Here is a 21,388-nt window from a genome sequence, read left to right as displayed (position 1 = left end):
CCGCGTCAGTCACGATGATTCTGTCCTGTAGTCCATCGCCGATGCCATCAAAACCCCACATCACGTCTTCTACATTTTTCACGTGAGCGATACATTTATTCCAGTAATCTGAAGACACGTTGTCCAATGCTTCATTCAACAGATTTTCCACAATATTCAAAGTATAATCTTAATTTTTCATAGCGACATCGACTTGACCTCGATCAAAATGTTCAGGTTAAGTGTAAGAGAGGGCCATGTGGCCCTAACTTTGCCTGGTAAAATAAAGAATTTTTAATTTCATTTTTCATTTCATTTCATTTCATTTTTCATTTCATTTCAAAATGACCTGATAATGACCTCGATCTTGAGCCAATACCAGCTCAATGGGGTTTAAGTAACAATGGTAAGGGGGGATCTTAAGCACTGTGTGGCCACACTCTTGAGCCAATCTGTAGATTTTGTAAGCTTCTGCGTCCATTTTCAGTTGATCAGTTGTAGCAGTTCCACCTTAACATGTTTTGGATCAAAGTTAAAGCCATTTTCTTCTAGCCACTTTTGGATCAGAGGTTTCTTCCATCTCATTGCTGGTAGTTGTTTCACAGTGTCACTGAGGCAGGACGCATTGTCCATTACAATTCATTATACTTTCTGGAGGGAGTAAATGGAGAATTCCTGAAAACCACGATTCGAATGCTTTAGAATTCATTTGGTCGTGATGTGTCGTATTGTCGATTTTGGCTGTTTTTCTTGGCTCGATTCACCCACTGGGTGTCATTTTTTTCATTGAGATCATTAGGGTCCCTCAAAAAGTCATCCTCGTTGCCAATATACTCGACAATGTACCTTCCCCCTCGCCATGGAATTATTTTCTGGCCTGTTGCTTCTCCAATCATGCGGGCTTGTTTCGCCAACTTTATGTATCTTGGCGACCAACCTTTTTTTGTTGTGTTACCTGCATTACACCATGTCTCATCTAGATAATATATCTTTTTAATTTCTTTTCTGTGTTTTTTTCTCTCACATACGTATTTTCTTCTGCATAGCACGATGTCATTTCTTTTAATAATTAAGGATCAACGGTCCCTTTTTAAAACGTGAAACATAAATCTAACATCAATCTTCTAGTATATGATAAAGATATAACGGGAAGGTCGGGGTCTGTATTAACGTTTAGATGGTGGAATGTTTTTTATAAACATTTCATGTACTTTCCTCTTAATATTATTTTTTTACTCAACAAACCGTAAAATTCTTGTTGTCTTACCTACTTGATTGGGCCTTTTCTTCCCAGGAGTAACTGGAGGTCCATCGTTTAATTCTCTTCGTAGCCGCTCAACAGTCGCTGTACTTGTTCCTGACAGCACCCAAACTCTCTCCGCTACGCCCCTCTTTGACATTCCTGGATTTTCTAGGAGCAGAATGCCATACATTTTCAAAATAAGTCCCCTTTTGCCACTGGAGTACACATTTTGGTGTCAAAAGAAGATGTATTTTTCTGGTTACGGAACCCGATTGTCAGCCATGACTCTAAACCACACTGATACAACTCGAATTTCAAACACCAGAAAAACTAGCACTCTTATCCATCCAAAAGCATACGAACAAATAATGCAAGGTTGGTTGATATTTTGGTATTAATTGTATTCATAACAGAAACGGTATTTTTGGGGAGAAAGGTGACACACTCTTGACTCTGAGTCACCGCTATAGGCTGTGTCACACTAGGCTACTTACTAGCTGCTATTAGTAAAAGCTGTCACACAACAAATGTCGGTAGCGGCTACCTAGTAGCAGCGATTCAGCCAGTCAGTGTCAATCCTGTGAAAATGTCGTCTGTTGGTATAAGCCGGGTTGAATTACGGCGTTTAATTTTGATGTGCGTTAGTGATGTTTGTATTGATTTAATTGAAAATATCCGCAACAAGAAGAAACGCTCCTGGGTAAGAGAGTGGATTAAGAGAAGAGACAGGCTGGGTGCATCAGGAACACTTATTAGAGAACTAGCTGTTGAGGACCAGAAATCGTACTACAATATTATGAGAATGTCCGTAAAAAAGTTTGATGAGCTGCTAACCTTGGTAACTCCTTTAATTCAAAAACAAGATACAAAAATGAGGGTGGCAATAACATGTCGAACGAAATTGGAAATAACTTTAAGATATCTTGCAACTGGTGACAGCTTAAAATCCCTTCAGTATCTTTTCAGAGTGCCACACAATACAATATCTACATTTCTACCGGAAGTGCTTAAAGCTATTTATGAAGTCATGGAACAATTTATACAGGTATGTGTATGGTATCTCATTCATTGGAAACAGGTTGTTGACATAGGTGCATTTAACTTTCGTACATGTAATTTATCCCTCTCAAATTAATCTATATTACTGAGTAACAATAAGGCTTTTAAAAAAGAAATTTTAAATCAAAAATAAATTTTACTGCATAAAACATATCTCCACAAGAATTTACAAAACAAATGACAAACAAAATCAAAGTTACCTGTACATGGTTTTTATTAACATGTTTTGGTTTGTAAATGTCGTCTGTGCCGGCACCACTTTTTTGGGACTTCTTAATTTTATTTAATTCGTTACGATAACTGTCCCTTATTACTTTAATCTTCTTTTTGAGCCCATCTTCTTGCACCGGCAAACCGGAATATTCTAATTCCTGCATCAGTTGTGCAAATGTCTGTCTTTTTACTTCCCGCTTTAAATAATCAGGGCACGTAATATCCCAAAGGCATTGATATTTCCGATAAATGTTTAAAAAGTTAATTATGTCCCCACCGGACCAATTCACTTCACTCATTTTTCACAAATTTTAATTGAAACCAACTTTTCCACAACAAACCAAACCCAAACATGCACAGCCACTAGCCGCTACTACGCTAGTACACATGTCACACCGGCTACTCGGTAGCCGCTAGTCAATCACGTGACTCACTAGCCGCTAGTTAGTAGCTCGGAAAATTGGACATGTTCAATTCTCGACGCTAGTGAAATGAGACTAGCGCGCTACTCCTACCAGCCGCTACTGCCTATGTCAGATTGGCTATGAGTAGCCGCTATTTCGCTAGCGGCTAGTAAAGTAGCCTAGTGTGACACAGCCTTATAAGTGATTGGCCTACCCTCCGAACTTATGACACCACTCAGACATGTGGAAGAATTTTTTAAATTTTCAAACTGCTACCATGTCATTGTTGTTCTTATTGAATAAAAAAAAAACTAGTTTTATTATTTGTAAACCAATTATGTCTGTACCTAAAATTATCACTTATAGCTAAAGCTATATCTTGTACATAAACTCATGTAATTTCATACATTAAATTTTTCTTCGATTACTGTTTTCACCTATAGTTTACCATGTTTCGTGAGTTAAAATTCCCCGGTCCCCAATTGATTGTTTGGCAAAAAAATAAACATAAAATGGCCGTACCTAAAGTATGGAAAAGAAAAGTTTCCCCAAGTTCTAAGCTAGTACAGTATAAACAAATTTCATTTCATTTCATTATATACAGTACAGTATTATAGGACATAACGAAAAAACTAAGATTTGTGTAGAGTGATTAACTTATAGCTTAGGCACAAACATTTCTTCACTGAAAGAATATTGTGCTAAGAAAGTCAGAACTCAAACTCAAGCATCTTTATTTTGATCATTTTTGAGTTTTGGCACTGTTTACAAACAAGATATTGCAGCTAAAGCAATGTAATATTGAGCTGATCTGACCAATTGCTTTCCTTCCGAGGTCGCGCATGCATGCTGCAGACAACGACAATGAGGTGTCATCAGCAAACAAACATACCCTACCCTCAGACTCAGGCACACAACTGGGCAGGTCATTAATAAAAAGGATGAATAAGACCGGACCAAGCACCGAACCCTGAGGAACCCCTGCAGTGATTGCCAGGGGAGGTGAAAATGCAGACTTTGAACAGTTGTTGTCAGCAATGAAAGGAATTTGAACTGCCTGAGTTCTGCCGGTCAGATAAGATTTGTGACGTAATTTTCCTGGCGGGCGACAAGTGGGAAATTACGCCACCGATAAGAAAAACGAGATCCCAGGATTTACCCTAGTCTGGTCGCGGGGAATTTTCCCAGGATTCGATAGTGATTCGGATAGCCTAAACTTGATAGCCCTGGTTAACAGATTTTGGGGCGAACGTTGCGGGTTACCCAAACACCCAACTCGAAATCACCACTCTAGCCTATAGTCCAGGACCTGACTAGGGTTCTGTGTGCATGTCGTGTATAGAGAATTTTGCTTTTGCATTTCAATATAGGTGTCTTAGGAAGTGTTTTCCACTCGGGTGTCAAGTTCGCACCTGGTACGTTTTCGAGCTATGACGTCATCAAAATGGTGGCCATTGATTTTTTTAAATCGTATATTTCACAAACTATTTGTCGGATCGGAATGAACTTTTTTTGTTTGAAAGATAATTTTAAATGCTACCTGTTTTACATTTACACATTTGTTGTATGTTTAGTACATTCTTCGTAATTTTGCAAAAACCTGTATTTTTAAATATTTATGAGTTATTTTTGTTTGTAACGTTTTATTGATACAATTTATCAAAAACCACCAATGAAAAAAGTTGTAGAACGTTTAAAAACCTTTACAAAAATACCAAATTCGATATGTTTTACTCAAAAGATTACGTCAAGAAACTAGATAAATCTCATAAAAACACCAATTTTGGCGCAAAAACGCCTATTAGTCCGGCATCTAGGGCAGTTCGCAAGTCTTATAAAGACAGTTTCGCCATTCAATGTTGATGTATGTGTCTAAATAAGTGTTTTAAACTCGGGTGTCACGTCTGCACCCACTGCAGTTTCCTGTTATGACGTCATTAAAATGGCGGAAAGGGCTATATTAAAAATAACGATATTTTACATACCATGTATCGGATCGGAATGAACTTTTTTTGTTTGAAAGATAAGTTTACATGCTATCTTTCTTACTTTTGCACTTTTGTTTTATGTTAAGTACATTTTTCGTAATTTTGCAAAAACCTATATTTTTAAACATTTTTGCGTTATTTTTGTCGATAACGTTTTATTGATACAATATATCAGAAATAACTTAAAGACAAAGTTGTAGCACGTTAAAATAGCTTTACAAAAATACCAAATTCGATATGCTTTACTCAAAAGATCACGTCAAGAAACTATAAAATCGTACAAAACAACCTAATTTTGCGCAAAAACGCATATAAATCCGACATCGATGGCTGTGTACGAGTCATATATAGACAGTTTTACCATTCAATGTTGATGTATGTGTCTAAAGAAGTGTTTTTAACTCGGGTGTCACTTCTGGACCCACTGCAGTTTCCGGTTATGATGTCTTTAAAATTGCTACATGTTACGATTTCACCAGCTATTTTACTTAAAATAAGACCATTACCCTCTTTTATGCAAATAAAAGCACAAAAAATCAATGTAATTAGTCCATAGGAATGTTTCCACTATATAAATACCCCCGGTGCAGCAATCCTGTTGACTAAGCGAATTTCCATTTGCCTGGATTGATTTTCAATTAATCTATTAAATTAACATTGTTTGAGTTGTTAATTTAATGTTAAAAACACTTCTTTAGACACATACATCAACATTGAATGGTAAAACTGTCTATATATGACTCGTACACAGCCATCGATGTCGGATTTATATGCGTTTTTGCGCAAAATTAGGTTGTTTTGTACGATTTTATAGTTTCTTGACGTGATCTTTTGAGTAAAGCATATCGAATTTGGTATTTTTGTAAAGCTCTTTTAACGTGCTACAACTTTGTCTTTATGTTATTTCTGATATATTGTATCAATAAAACGTTATCGACAAAAACAACACAAAAATGTTTAAAAATATAGGTTTTTGCAAAATTACGAAAAATGTACTAAACATAAAACAAAAGTGCAAAAGTAAGAAAGATAGCATGTAAACTTATCTTTCAAACAAAAAAAAGTTCATTCCGATCCGACAAATAGTTTGCGAAATATACGATTTAAAAAAATCAATGGCCGCCATTTTGATGACGTCATAGCTCGAAAACGTACCAGGTGCGAACTTGACACCCGAGTGGAAAACACTTCCTAAGACACCTATATTGAAATGCAAAAGCAAAATTCTCTATACACGACATGCACACAGAACCCTAGTCAGGTCCTGGACTACTAGGGCTTGTGGGGAAATTAATAATCTTGACTTGACTCTGTGGGCAATTATCTAAATAACACACTACTAGCTAACTTAACGAGAGAACAAGTAAGCTAAGTAGTCACCCCACTTACCCTACGGAGTTAAGTCGTCCACCTGCAACAAACAAGGTTAGTACAAGATAGGCCTAACCTAGCCTAATTCCCACAGAGTCCGAATTTATTAAACGAAAAGAAAACAAGTTAGCCTAAGTGGTCCAGGTGAGGAACAAACAAAAAAAAAACGAAACTAAAAGGTAAAACTGTTCTTTGAGCCAAAACGAAAAAAATACCACTTCTGCTTTCTCACGTGGTCGACTTAAGCAAACCTAGACAAACTTGGTCCAGCAGAGACCTGTCTCCTGCGACGAACTTTGGGACGTGAAGGTACTTTTAAAAGGGTTAAAGACCTAAAAAGGGAAGTCCCAATACGGGCGATATACGTTAATTAAGTGATACGTCACCAACTGAAATAGTAAAGGAAAAAAGGAGTTGGTTAAGCTGTATAACTATGGCAGAATAGTCAGGCCTAGCCTGTAAAAGCTGGCTAGGAATATCGAATTATCACAATTTGAGGACTAACCCCAATAACGCCAGTTGAGTATTATGGTAACACTCACCAATCGAAGATCCAAACTATAAGTACGAAACACTCCAAACGAAAACTCAACACCAACACTATCACTAATGCACGAGAAGCAAAATCAGACGAATATTCTCCACTCGAAGGGAAGCCGGTCGGAGTTAGAATGCCCACCTTCTTCTTCCCCCTCGAAAATCCCCTCAATCCCCTCAAGCTCACCTCTGATTGGTCAGAGGTTACAAAAAAAAAAAAAACCGAAAACGAAGCTTGATGCTTGAGGGAAGGCGTAAGAAGAACTAGAGCAAGAAGAAGTAAAGTGGGAAGGAAGATGAAGAAGTAAGGCAGATAAGTAAAACTGGAGCAGACGACGCTCCCCGAAAAACAGTGCAGCGGTTTTTACCTCCTCTCTCCCAGTCGTCTGCCGGTGCATCTGTCACCTCGGTTTCGTTTCGAGGTTAGGTAACGACGTTGAGGTTAAGTTGCAACGGTTACGTTAGTGCCACGACTAGGCCTACTCAACAGCTTATGATTAGCTGTTTAAACTTCGTGGTTTAAATCGTTATTTTTACCCCCCTACCCATTTGACCCGTTACACCCCCTCCACACTTCGGAACGAAAAAAAAGAAAAATAAGAAAAAGAAAAAAAACTGTTGACACCTCAGTAGGATCGTGGTTAAGGATGTTGACGACGAAAAGCGGACGGAATTAGAAATGAGGTAGACAGTCTGAGGCCTAGTTGCCTCAGAGGTCTAGACGAAAATGACACGGGGCGAAGAAAACCCGAATATGGTGGGGTTGACGAAGGTAGGGTAGTACGAATCCATCACCCCTGGCAGGGGTTATTCCGTGGGGTCTGTTAGCACCACCTCCTAGGTGGTTATTAGGAGTCGCCGGCCCCTACAACTGCACAGGACAGTTTAGCGGGGTCGATTGACTCCTTGCTGCTGGAAGCGTCGCCTCAGCTCCGGCAGTCGGCCTCGGACGACTCACAGCACCTGGCTCGGTCGCAGTCGCACGTATCGGTCGCCTCCCAGCATAATCCTCCAGCGCTTTTTCCGCCTCTGCTCCGGTGTGAGCCGGTTGTAGGCGGCTACCAGCCGTAGTAGGAGAGCCCGGGACAGCGGAAGGTCGTTCCCCGTGACCGTCTCTTAGGGCTCCGTCCGGCAAACAGGGGCTCGGGCCAGGCCACTCGGTCGAGCCGGTTCCCAGATGATGGGTGACGGTCTGCGGCGCGCTCGGCCTGCTTCGGCTCCTGCTGGTGCTTCTCCCAGTCGTGGGCGGCGAGGAGGGGAGTCGTGACGGTGACGCTCGTGCAGGCGATGAGACGGCAAAACAAGACGTGGGCGAGGCGGTGCGGCGGGGCCAGGATGGTGACTGGGTGGCGAGGCGGGACGGCGGCGATGACGGGTCGGAGAGACGGGACGGCAGCGACGAAGGGGCGGAGAGGCGGAGAGGCGGGACGGTGAGGATAACGGGGCGGAGAGGTGGGTCGGCGATGATGACGGGGTGGGGAGGCGGGGCGGCGATGAAGACGAGGCGGAGAGGCGAGGCGGCGATGATGACGGGGCGGAGAGGCGGTGCGGCGATGATGACGAGGCGGAGAAGCGGGGCGGCGATGATGACGGGGTGGAGAGGCGGGGCTGTTGCGAGGTCGGGGCGGAGAAAACTGGATCCGCCGCCGAGGCGGCGATTGGCGAAGCGAACCTAACTCGGCGTGGAGGTGACGCGGCCAGCAGAGGGACGACGGCCGGCTGGGGATCCACCGTCGGCGAGGTCGGTCGGTCGGGCTGAGGAGACTGCTCCGCTGCCTGTGGTGATGGTCGGGCCGGGACCTCCCCCTCCTCGTGGTCGGAGCATTCCAGCTCGAGGACGTCCCCGGGGTCCACCCGGAAAGGCCAAACCCAGTTGGCCACCAGGAAGTCCCCGATCTCCTGGTCCAGCTCCATGTCCTCGGGGTCGAGGATGTCTCGGCTCGGCGTCGATGGGCGGGGACCGGATGACATCGTACCTACCCAACAGAACGAGCACTAAGCGGGACCATGCAAGCTAGGTACTACAAGCTAGGTACAGGTGCTACAATCTAGGTACAAGTACTACAAGCTACAAGGGAAAATTAGTTAAGGAACAAGGTAGGCTATATTAGTGTATGAAAGGAAGGTAAAGCGTCACTAAAGTTTTAGATAGTAGCTACAACTAGGCCCCACCACCTAAACGCGCGCACAGAAAGGTTTCAGGTCTTTTGCGTGGACAACATGCACCGCCGCGGAGTCCTCATCACGCACCTCGTAAAGGTTAGCGCCACGACAGCCCACAACTGTGCAGGGGCCGCGATATTTCGGCGCTAACTTCCCGACAATGGCTGAAGACAATACGTGGAGTCTTCGCATCACCTGCGCGCAGACTTCGTGCGTCACCTCCCTACGACGGAGGTTATAATACGTTGATTGCCTTTCGTAGGCGGCCTTGAGGTTCTTGCGTGTCTGCGTGATCAGACGCTGAAACTCCTCCAATCGTTTACGGTGGGCCTCACTCAACGTGGGACCGTGGGGAGTCTCAGACACCTCAAACAAGGGGCCACGGACGGCACAAGGAGGCTTCAGTTCGCGTCTAAAACACAGCATCACAGGAGTGAATCCAGTAGAGTCGTGGACAGCTGTGTTGAGGGCGTACTGAAACTCCACCAGGTGGTTGTCCCAAGATCTATGGTTGCCTTTCACGAACTGCGCAATCATAGTCTTCACCACCCGGTTTTGCCTCTCGACTGGGTTTGACTGTGGGCTGTAGGGGGCCGTCGTCTGTAGCGTGATGCCCCACTCAGCAGCCAGTTCTCGAACCAGTTTACCGACGAACTGCGTGCCGTTGTCCGTAATCAACACATCCGGAGCTCCATGTCGAAGTAGGATAGCCTTCAGCTTCGTCACCACATTCTTTGCGGTTGCAGACGCAATGGAGGCGAGTTCCGTCCATTTGCTGAAGGTATCCTGCAGCACGAGCAGAAATCGCTGACCCCGTTGCGATCTAGGCAATGGGCCTACCAGGTCAGCAGACACTGCGTACCACGGTCCTTGGGGTTGTCGGAATTACATCTTCCCAGCTGGTTTCGTTTGGGGTACTTTATAGGCCTGGCATTGGGCGCAAGACCGTACATAGGCCTTCACCTCACGACGCCAGTTAGGCCAGAAGTACTCCCCACCAACTCGGGCTAACGTCTTTTTCACCCCAAGATGTCCTGCCGTAGCCGTGTCGTGGTTTTCGTGCAGTACCCCGGATACTTGGTCGCTTGGCACACACACCCTCCATGCCGTAGGTCGATCCTTCCTCGGGACAGCACGGTACAGCTTACCGTCGTGAAGCTGGTATCTCGAGTATCGCCCAAGGTGTTTGCTGACCAGATTGCGAAGGCGGTCATACCAAGCACCATTGCTGCCCGGCGGGTTACTATCGTTGTCCTCGTCGGATGATGGGTCATCAGTCTCCGGCTGCGTCGGACCAGAAGCTTCGTCGTCGATAACGTCACCTGCCGGATCATCGCCGAGTGAAAGTTCGTCACCTTCAACCTTGGTTAGGCGTTGTAACCGCAACTGTTCCCTAGCACCGCGTCTGGTTAAAACTCCGACCTCAAACGTAGGTTGATCGGGTTCACCAGACGAGCTGGGCCCTTCAGGGACCAGCTGACGAGACAGGGCGTCTGCCACTCTGTTCGATGTCCCCTTGCGGTACCTTATCTCGAAGTCGAATTGCTGTAACTCCATAACCCACCGAGCCAGGCACCCACTAGGCTCACTGAGCTTAAGCAGCCATTTTAGGGCGACATGGTCGGTTATCGCGATGAAGTGGTAGCCTTCGAGATAAGCCTTGAATTTCCGAACAGCCCATACGAGAGCGAGACACTCCTTCTCAGTGGTCGTGTAGTTTTGTTCGGCCTCAGAGAGTAGCCTACTGGCATACGCCACGACCACTTCTCGGTCGTTTACACTCTGAGTTAGCGCTGCTCCCAGGCCATAATTCGAGGCGTCGACCTGGAGCACGAAGGGTTGGCTCAAGTCGGGACAGGCGAGAATCGGGGCTGTCACAAAGGCATGTTTCAGAGCTTCGAATGCCTTAGTTTGTTCGGGTCCCCAGAGCCACTTGGCGTTCTTCTTCAGCAAACCTCGAAGCGGAATGGTTACTAAAGCGAACTTCTCGACGAATCGCCGATACCACGACGCAAGTCCTAGGAAACTGCGAAGTCCCTTGACGTTCGTGGGTGCGGGGAAATCCTGAATGGCGCGGACCTTCTCAGGATCCGTGGCGATTCCATCTTGGCTCACGATGTGTCCCAATTACTTCAGCTCCCTACGGGCGAAGTGACACTTCTCGGGGTTTAACCGAAGGCCTGCCTCGCGTAGGCGGCGAAAAACAACCCCCAGAAGTTCTAGATGCTCATCAAAAGACGTTGACACTACCACAAGGTAGTGGTTTAAACCACTAACACTTCGTGGTTTAAATCGTTATTTTACCCCCCTACCCATTTGACCCGTTACAGATTCTATCCAGGAGTGAGCCACACCTCTTATCCCGAGTGAGCAAAGTTTGTCTAATAATAAGCCTTGATCTACCGTATCGAAGGCTTAACTGAGATCGAAGAAGAGTCCAGCTGCAGCCGTTCCTGAATCATGGGATTGAGTCAAAGATGAGACTAGAAAGTGAATGGCATCGACTGTACTTCTATTTTTTGTGATGCCAAATTGATTCGGGGAAAGAATATTGTGTTTATCAATAAAATATATCAGTCTAGAAAAAAAATCTTTTCAAATATCTTTGAAAAGGTTGAAACAAGGGACATAGGACGATCAGTCTTTCATATCTTGTTTTTTGCTTTTGCTAGTTGGTGCTTTGTCTACTAATACATTGTGGTATGGTGCGTGACCACCACCAATACACTGTTTGGTTCCAAATTTGGCAAGAGCGTCTCTGTTATCGATTTCATGAACATTTCTATGAACAGAAACCAATAGCCAAATAAATAACTAATAACAGCCACACACTTTAAGAACATATAACCGCGCCATATGAACAATCAGGAGAGACTGATGTTTTGTTAAGTTGGTAAAAAGCACGGTACGGATAACTATGTGTGTGGAGTAGTTTTATTGACCTTACCTTTTTCGACCTTCGGATTACGGGGCCAGCTAACCATTGGTGTGATTCCGTCTCCCAAGCGCCGCGTCTCCCGAGCGCCGAACGGGTTACCTGGCATAATCTGACAGTTTTTACGGTCGAATTGGAATTAACAATAGCAACGGACCGCAGTAAAGTCGTGTGCCCAATTAAGCATTGTAGGCGGGTAGGCTTGGATCAGCAGTCAATATTGAATTTAGCCACTTTTATCTTACTAGAATGATTTGGTTTAACCACAGACAATAGACCATTCTACTTTGTCTTTGGGTATACTTTGTCTACGGTTTAACATTACAAATCAAGTCCAGTAATATAAAAAGCGGCCTTCTGGTTTTTTTTTAACTTTAATCATAAACAAAATTATGAACAACAAATGTTGGAAAATGTATACACACTTTAAACCAATTAAAGAACTGTTTTGTAAAAAAGTTAAACTAACAAAATATATTCATTATTCTCGGGGGCAGGAAATTAAGCAAGTGACAACACTTTAAACTCTAAAAATGTACAGATCTAATCACTTAGACTGACATGTGAAAGAGGCGAGAACCTATAAGTTTGGCGTTTGATAAAATATTAAAATAGGAAAAAATATCCAAACCTATAATTTGAATAAAATATGCAATAGGCCTAATTTGAGTTTTCAATCCAAATTCCAATTGTATTTATTTTTAATTTTCCTATTTTATTATGTAAAAACTAATCAGGTACTCACCTCTCTCACTAGTATTTCAATGTTATTAAATCTGCACCAAAAAGCTAACTCACTCGCCCGCCTAATTTAGTGTTCCTGAGTACAGATTATACGTTTATATATATGAACATTATTTATATGAACAAAGTATTCTATTTTACTGACACTGAGTATGGGATGAGTAACAAAAACACCCTGTATAACAATAGTAAAAAATACAAATCATTATAGCTTGTGATTTTTTATTTAACATAAATACGACTAATAAAAAACATGTAAATATATTTTTAGAATAAATCAATTAAGGCGATGTAAGCAATGATAAAAGCAGCATTTTCACTTACAACAATATCATGTAGGACATGCTATATCTGTAATATCAAAACAGTGTAAGCTAGAAAAAACAATTAAACAATTAAAATTTATATTTAACATGATTACCAACAAAAAAACATATGAATGAATCCACACATCACCCGCGGCTTCATCCGGCACACACGTATGCTGTACTTCACTTCTCAATTCTTCATGTTGAATCACAAGTTTCCCCTTACACCATCTTTTTTCTTTCATACACTGCCACACAACACTATCGTCCTTCTTGCAGCTCTTTTTTCTGCATGAGTACCCACCCATGAGTAAACCCGAATTACCCTTATAGGTTTCAGCTAGTTCCATTGCAACTTGTCACTGAACCTTTTAACACAAACTTTCCACTCCAAATGGCAAATTTTTCATTTTGTTACCATGTTTAAGGGGTCTGGCTTCCCTAAACAAATGTTAGGGATATTTGACCCAACCTCATTCCATGCGTCATTGCACTCCTGTGTTGTACTAAAGCCAGTTTCAGTGTGTTTTGTCCTGTTATTGTCCTTTAAATTATACTATTACAACCACGCAACAGCTGTAAATAAGGTATAATATGATGAAAATAGAAATGAATAATATCAAAACTATGTCCGTGCACTGCTGCACTATTGAAACTGTTCTCATACCTAGTGAAATTGTATTTTGAGTTTAATAAAATTATTATGATAAACATTGACTGCTTCACGGATTAAAATGATTCTAACCGGCATATTAAAAGAAAACGTATATTAACCTTCGTCACTTCTGCATCACTGAGCAGACCCTTTTGGTAATTTATGGCCTCGGCGCTCGGGATACTCTTTTGCCTTCGGCGCTCGGGAGACTCATCGCTCGGGAGACGCAACGATTGGGAATTGTGCTGTTTCAGCGCGTGCTCGTACACTAAATAAATATATCTGATAGCCGGTACTACGATATCCAAGCTACCGAGATACCGTGTTGGATCAACAAACAAGCTGTTCAAGTTAAATTAAAAACATAAAATGATTAACCAATAAAAATCCTACTACTACTACTACTGCTGCTACTATCAACGTTATATTAGTTAGCTGGGCTTCTGCTAATAGGCTAATAAAATTAGCTACTAGCCTACTGGCCGCGTGCTTCCAACTACGTACGCCAAATCCTGTAGAATAGGGTTGTTAGGCCTCAGAGGTACCGTTAATATATTTAACTCTTGACACAACTCAAAACAATATCTACTGGAGTCGATAAGATATATTATTTGCGCTGTAGAGCTTGCCCAGAACCGTCAGGAATATACGCATAGTATTATTCCTGACTCCTGTTAATCCTAGCTACTGTAACAGGATTATACCAGCACGGTTACAACTCGACCAATAAAATGTAAGACGAATATTATCAAAATATTAAAGATCAAATCTTAAACCAAAACTAAAAGAACGTCGTCCACTCACCACTAGCGGGTCTCTACCCAACGCACACAACAACACTCACTGCATACCAGTAATCAGTATAACCACACCATCAACGACACTGATGTCCACGTACACTCAACGTCTCCACAGGACACCAGCTCACTGCCCCAAATCCACGACTCGAATGCCCGTCATAGGCTATCCTGAGAATCTAGGAACCCGAGGCTTTTCCGAACTGATAAGCCGGGTCAAAGGGTGCTAGCCGCTTGTTGATGCCAACAATAGGTGCGTGGCCAAATAGCAAATATTTACCCCCCTAGGAAAAAAAAAACTTGTTACAAACTTGAAGACCCATGCTGCTCCGCAGCGTAAAAATTAATGTAATATCCAAGAAACATTCAAATCTATTATTTTGATTGGGTTATACAGTATCTTGAACTTAACGGATTCAATATATCAATAGCTCAAAATAAAGTCTATAATTTACTGATTATTTTGAGTCTAAAACATATAAAAAACTTAAACAATGCTGGATGTATTGATTTTCAATCATAGAAAACCCTTATAAAAAAAATTTATGTTGGTTGTTCACCTATGTTTTTTTCACCTTACGTTTGCTTGAAACTGGTCCGATTTGAATTACTAATAGCTCAAATGAAAGCCGGTATTTCACTGAAGGTTATTACACCATAATATATAGGATTATATAATTATAACTGGTGAAATAAACCTTAAATTGAAGTAATAATCCGAAAATAAATCAAATTTATGTTTATTTGGTCGACTAACACAGTAGATCAATCAGATCTTTTATTGAAGTCAGGCAATATACATTGCATTACAAGCGTCAACTTAAAATACTTCTAAATATAAACAATAAAATAATGCTAATGAAAGTACAAAACTGGTACTATAACACTCATAACACATCAAATTAATAAATACAGAGCAGGTGGACTTATAAATTGGGCTGTAAAAAAAAATCAGTAACAGAGTAACATGCACGTTCTAAAAGGTATTCTTTTAACTTAATTTTGAATTTCGCTTCTGACTAACATGTCACGGCTCAATCTGTTCATTAAAAATAATTGAAACGATAGCTTGGAACACAGCGCATCGATGTGAGGTGTCCAAGAAAAAGTGTTATCAAAAATCAATCCTAGATATTTAACTTCTGTTTCTAAGGGTAACTCAAATTCGTTTATAAACATTACTGGGCTGGCCTCAGAATGGTTGGCTTTTGAAAAATGTATACAGCTTGATTTGCTTGGATATACGTGTAAATTATTGCTATTAAAGTATTGATAAAGGTTTGTCAGTTTTACAAAGCTATCAATTTCTAGGTTATCTAATGATTTATTTTCAAACAAGAGCTACATCGTCATTGTACATAGTTACGTTTAAGTTAGGGAGGGTCTTAGTTATACTATTTGTATATAAAATGTACAAAATAGGCCCTAAAACTGAGCCCTGGGGAATTCCGAAATTCACTTATAGCTTATTTGAATGTACACAATCGTTAACCTTTACACTTTGAGTTCTTTGCAGGAAATAAGACTTTATCCAGTCAAGGGGCAGGCCTCGGATTCCCAGATTATAAAGCCTCTCAAAAATTACACTGTGGTCCAAGCAATCAAATGCCTTCTGAAAATCCAAAAATACCCCGATAGCTTTGTTTTTATTATTTACAGCACTAATTATTTTGGTAATTAAGTCAACGGTGGCATCAATCATACCTTTCCCCTGTACAAATCCAAATTGTTCCTTACATACAAGGTTTTTTTAAATAGAAAATCAAGAAGCCTTCTTAAATAAATATAAATATAGTTAAATATATCGCATATATACTGATGCTTGATGTGAAGTCTGTGAGTGCATAACTTTAACTTGAGACCTCAATCATGAAAATCGGTCGGGTAGAAGAGCCAAACGAACTCGAAAAAAAATGTTTTAAAAAATATAGGATATTTTGCTGTAGTTAGGCCTATATCAGAAAATTAAAATCTTTTGTAATTTAAATTATATATTAAAAGTAAAATTTGAAAATAAAAATTGTGTTATTTTTTTATTAATATTACTTAACATTTAAATTAGGTTATTTAAACAAAACAATTTGCTTCCAAGTCATATTACAAGTTAAATTCATAGTATTTAAGGGTTGAGTTTTCTTAACCTTCCATTAGTATCACGTAATCCATACACGATACAATAAGGTATGAGTTAAACATTAGTGAAAAATATGCAAGGGACAATAATCAAAATCCCAGTGCGAAATGTATAATATTCCGCTTATAAGTCTTTAGATGTGCTTGAAAATCATTTCGCAGAATATTATGTACTTGTTTTTCAGAGCGCATAGAAATGTAATTCTTTTTTTTAAACTTAATAAAATTTAGCCAAAATATAAATTATTTATTAATATAATTATAATTAAATGTCTCCCGTCAAAACACTAATCATTCGATTTGTTGTTGTAAAAAGTGTTGGTGCAAATGCTGTTTTTGTAATAATGATAACAATTTGAGCTTTCATTTGTATTGGCTCGGTTGAGGAATATCGTGAAATAACCGAACACGGGAATCTATATATTAATTTGAAACTGCTTTTCTTTGTCACAGCTATTTTGAGAGAACGGCTGGGCGTAGAAACTCGGTAGAGGTGTCTGGTCTTGGTCTGTAGATGAGCCATCAAAAGAGAAACATGTTGAATTCCCTTGGGGCTCTGCCCCAGTGGCCTTTGAATTCCCATCCCATGTTATTCTTATGGAGGAAAACAGGGTTTTTGTCACAGCTAATTTGAGAGAACGGCTGGGCGTAAAAACTTGGTAGGGGTCTCTAAAGAAAGGTTTTGGTCTGTAGATAAGCCATTAAAAGAGGAACGAGGTAAATTCCCTTGGGGCTCTGCCCCAGAAGCCTTTAAAGTTGCCTCTTCAGATTTGTTTACATTACGACCATATGCATAATTCTACACTACTTTTTAATGAAACCGCTGTTAATATTTAAATTGTGATTTATTGAATTTGTCAAAATGAAGTACAGTATTTGCAATGGAGTTTTCTGATTTTAAAATGGATTTTCTTCTGCATCGTGTCATGTTTTGCAATATAATGTTCTATTACCAAATCAGTGGAAAATCCTTATATCACAGTAACTCTTAAAATTATTTCTTTTGGAGTTCACTTATATCTATTGTATGGGTTGGTTTCTGCCTTTTTTACCACTTCTTGGAGATTGTACATACGTGATATTCGTTGGCATATTGCATCTGTAGACGAAACTTGGGTTGGTGTAATTATTAGAATGGAAAAGGGCGAGAAATCCTGGACAATTTGATATAGACTAAGAATAAAACTGAATTAACACTGTTCTACATTTCTTGAGCTATCATTGAAATAACCGATTTGCAAACAATAGAAACATAGAAAAAGTCGTAGAACACAACCAAGTAGAAGAAATAGAAATAATGTTTTTTTTTTCATTTATAATCGTTATCATAGACAACCTAATGCGGCTATGAGAGGGAAAAATATGTAGAAAACACTAAAAACTAGATCAGCTTTTTGAAAAAAGATAAGATATTTACAAAAGATTTTGATTATATCTAACTGTTGTGTAGATTGTGAGCCATAATTTTTAAATCGCCTGTAATGCTTCGCAATTGCTCGAATTCGAGCAACAGGTACACTAGTACTATCTTAACCCAAAACAAGAGAATAAGTATTCGATAATAATGACCAATAATGCAATTAAGTTACCGTGATCACGGGAGTTAATATGACATGTTATATCAGGCCACTCTTTATCTTTCCCTCCATACAATTACAAATTTATACTATATACAGGGTGGAAAATGTTTTGCGACAGTTAAATATTTTAAAAAGTACTAAAGGTATGGCTACAATAGATTGACTCTCACAATCTGTTACGATAAAATTTATTGAAACTGTGAGTGTGAGGGGGAAGCTAAGTTTGCATTATAATGGGTAGGCTATTCTCATCGGATATATCAAGAAAATAAACAAGGTGTTTTGGCGTAGGAGTGCTTAAAGGAAAGGTCCACCAGACGCAAGGGCAGAATAGTGACTAAAGACATAGTTGAAATTAGAGCTGTTGTCCACGATTGTGTGCCTGACAAAGCATATCTTGATGTGAAAAACCCGGACTCGAGAGGAGAATGTAACTTTATTGTAAACGATGTGTATAGCCTTCTTGACTAGTTTGTTGGAATAAACAGCCTTTTATAATATCATCAGACATGATTTTCGAGTGAAGAAAAATCTGTCTGTTGATGTAAAAGCTGCTCCATCAACAACTTCTCATGAAGATCTAAACCTCGTCATCCTGTAAAAAATCAAGAACTGTTGTTGCTCTATGTAGGCCCTACATGGAACCACTATTCATTCAGTATAGTCAAGTATTCTAGGAATCGAAACCTGACCGCAAAATAGAACCCCTTCCACCACTAGAACCTCCTCCTCACCCCCACGCTTATCTACACAGGCGTACATGAAAAGAGTCCAAAAACTCAGGCAGACGTTTGAGTCTTCAAAGGGGAAAGTACAATTAACTGTTAAAAGATACACTGTTAAACATTATCATAATATACTTGATTAAAGGATATTTACATTTCTAAAATATATGGTCTGTTTACTTGTGAGGTGAGGATCTGTGTCCAACACATTTCGTAAAGGTCATTAAGTCGATCTGTCCATTCTTTAACTGTCTCAGCTTTGTACTTAGAACTCCTGTCGCAAACATGCTTTTCCTACTTTTTGTTGTTTCCAGCTTGCAGGCACAATTCTGTCTTAGGTATGAATCAACTTGAACAAGATTCAACGTTTTTTTCAAAAATAGATATATTGGGTTGTGGCGACTTACAGAGTTGGTGGAACCTGGAATGGTAACTTTCCCAGGCGTTTGTAGTACGCCACAGCTCCACTGAATCTTTAGCCCAAATTTTCAGTGGGAAGAAGGAACCATGGTCAACATAATTTTCCGTTAAGTAATCCACAAAGCTGGTTAGTTTTGGATCATGTGGTTGGATTGCGATGAGGTCACAAAAGACGTCCTCCACATCTTCCGGGCGTAGATAGGCCATGCCGAAGCGGTAGTGGAGCCATTTTTCTGCCTCTGACTCGTTATCCTTGTAGGTTGATGATAGCCCCAATTTCTGAATTTTTAAAAAAATAATTTGTAAATATATGGAGAGAATAAATACTTGTAAGATTTAGAACTTAAACGTGGAATACATGAAATAGATAATTTACGAATACCCCTCTTTATTATTACCATTGACTATAGTCAATGTTATTACCTATTGCATGCGCCTACAGTTTTTCGTTTCAAATTTTACAAGTACTTATTCTCTCCACATATTTACAAATTATTTTCTACTTTTAGCGAATTTCCCTATAGGGAAGTAGCTATTACCGTAGGTCTCATGGTAAGACCTAGGCCCGGGACCGATTTACTTTTTCATTTTGATGTCCCCAGAGGCCAAAAACACCATTCGTTCAAATTTTTATATATCTATATATAGATATATATATATATATATATATATATATATATATATATGTGTGTCCATCCGCACGATAACTTGAGTAATCTTTGTTAGATTTTGATAAAATTTGGTTTGAAGGTGTAAGGCGGGATAAACTTGAACGAGTTCGCGAACCAGCATTATCGGACTATGGCAACGGGGGTTTACGGGGGGTTTTATGGGGTAAAAATAGGTTTTTCCCATTTTTGACCTAAAAAACATAAAATTTTGCAATTTCTTTCCAAACCATTTTGTAGAGCTTAAAAAAACAAATAATTTAGTATATTGAAGTGTTATTATGCGCCTAATGGTTACGGAGAAAATTCCAAAAAAATGTAAATTTTAAATTCCCATGTTATTCTTATGGAGAATAAGTCAACTGTTGTAGTTTACTTGTTTATGAACATATTTTGATCAAATTTGGAAAATGTTTTTATTTCTTACTTAACTATTAACATAAAAAAAAAACAGTTTTGCCCTCCCTGATGCAGCAAACCTAAGTACTTGTTAAACTAATTCTATTTAAATAGGAAATAAATTTTATATTTTTAAGTAGACATTTGATTGTAAATCCAATCAGGCAAATGGAAATTCGCTTAGTCTGCAGGTTTGCTGCGGCGGTGGTATTTAGTCTTCAATGTGTAAGTATATGTTATATTAAACCCTAAATTTTAACCTTATATTACACTATATATTAATTAAATCATAATAATTAAAACAAATAACCTCTCTTGGAAAAGCAGGATTTTCCAGCCATTGATCGACAAAATAGTCGAAAGACTCTGTCACTTTCTCACTCGATGGTGTCTGTCCCTGGACGAAAATCCAACCTGCATCCACATCTTCGGGTTTCAAGAAAGCCAGTGCAGCACTCATTCTTATCGTTCTTCTTATTTCCTCATCTCTTGAGTATAGAGATGCAAGGCCTACATCTTGAACTTTCCGCCACAAGCATTGGGTGAAGTGGAAGTAGCAACCCTGGATGTTAACACATGGAAATACTTCTTTCAGGGCGTCAACTACGCTGATTTCAAAATCAATTATAACTTGTTCTGGATTCCACCTTGGCACTTGATCAAGTATCATTCTGAACATTCGAACGTAGGTCGCTTTCTTTTTATCTGGGAGGAGTGCAAACAGCACTGGTGTCACATTGGTTTCCTGCGCATTGCTACCCAACATGTCAACATGCATGATATAGATTTGAGTGAATTAGCCGCTACAACTTTTAAAAGTTCCGTCCATAAAAAACACTTATGTTGAATAGCATCCACAGCTTTGCGGCCAGCAAAAATTAAAATCCTGTCCTTATTTCCGTCGTCAGCTAAAAGAAAACTGCTCCCATCTGTCATCTTCAGAAATTCGTCATCTAGAACTAATTTTGAAGTCCCTGTGCTTTATTTCTATTTACATATAAACAACTCTTTACCTTTGAAAACTGTGGCACGCTGGTTACAAGTTCATATCCTTTGTTTTGTAAATC

The 21,388-nt window shown here is 40.0% G+C and overlaps 3 protein-coding genes across 3 annotated transcripts; all 3 read right to left on the bottom strand.

The window, feature by feature from the left end:
- Window positions 1-7,910: 7,910 nt before the first annotated feature.
- LOC128998895 (uncharacterized) lies at window positions 7,911-8,765 on the bottom strand. The gene has a single exon (XM_054425250.1). It carries the CDS (start codon window positions 8,763-8,765, stop codon window positions 7,911-7,913), a length of 855 nt encoding a protein of 284 aa, XP_054281225.1.
- A 204-nt stretch (window positions 8,766-8,969) lies between these two features.
- LOC128998894 (uncharacterized) lies at window positions 8,970-13,252 on the bottom strand. The gene is made up of 4 exons (XM_054425249.1): window positions 13,093-13,252; window positions 11,905-11,994; window positions 9,909-11,062; window positions 8,970-9,743 (listed from the first exon to the last, which is right to left on the bottom strand). Exons 1-4 carry the CDS (start codon window positions 13,250-13,252, stop codon window positions 8,970-8,972), a joined length of 2,178 nt encoding a protein of 725 aa, XP_054281224.1.
- A 5,508-nt stretch (window positions 13,253-18,760) lies between these two features.
- LOC128998893 (uncharacterized) lies at window positions 18,761-21,099 on the bottom strand. The gene is made up of 3 exons (XM_054425248.1): window positions 20,632-21,099; window positions 19,242-19,533; window positions 18,761-18,930 (listed from the first exon to the last, which is right to left on the bottom strand). Exons 1-3 carry the CDS (start codon window positions 21,097-21,099, stop codon window positions 18,761-18,763), a joined length of 930 nt encoding a protein of 309 aa, XP_054281223.1.
- Window positions 21,100-21,388: the final 289 nt, after the last annotated feature.

The sequence above is a fragment of the Macrosteles quadrilineatus genome, unplaced genomic scaffold (assembly GCF_028750875.1).
Source record: "Macrosteles quadrilineatus isolate MER2022 unplaced genomic scaffold, UCM_ALF_1.0 Scaffold_7__1_contigs__length_78375512, whole genome shotgun sequence".
Classification (NCBI taxonomy): Eukaryota; Metazoa; Arthropoda; class Insecta; order Hemiptera; family Cicadellidae; genus Macrosteles; species Macrosteles quadrilineatus.
This window is presented reverse-complemented; position numbering and strand designations above follow the sequence as displayed.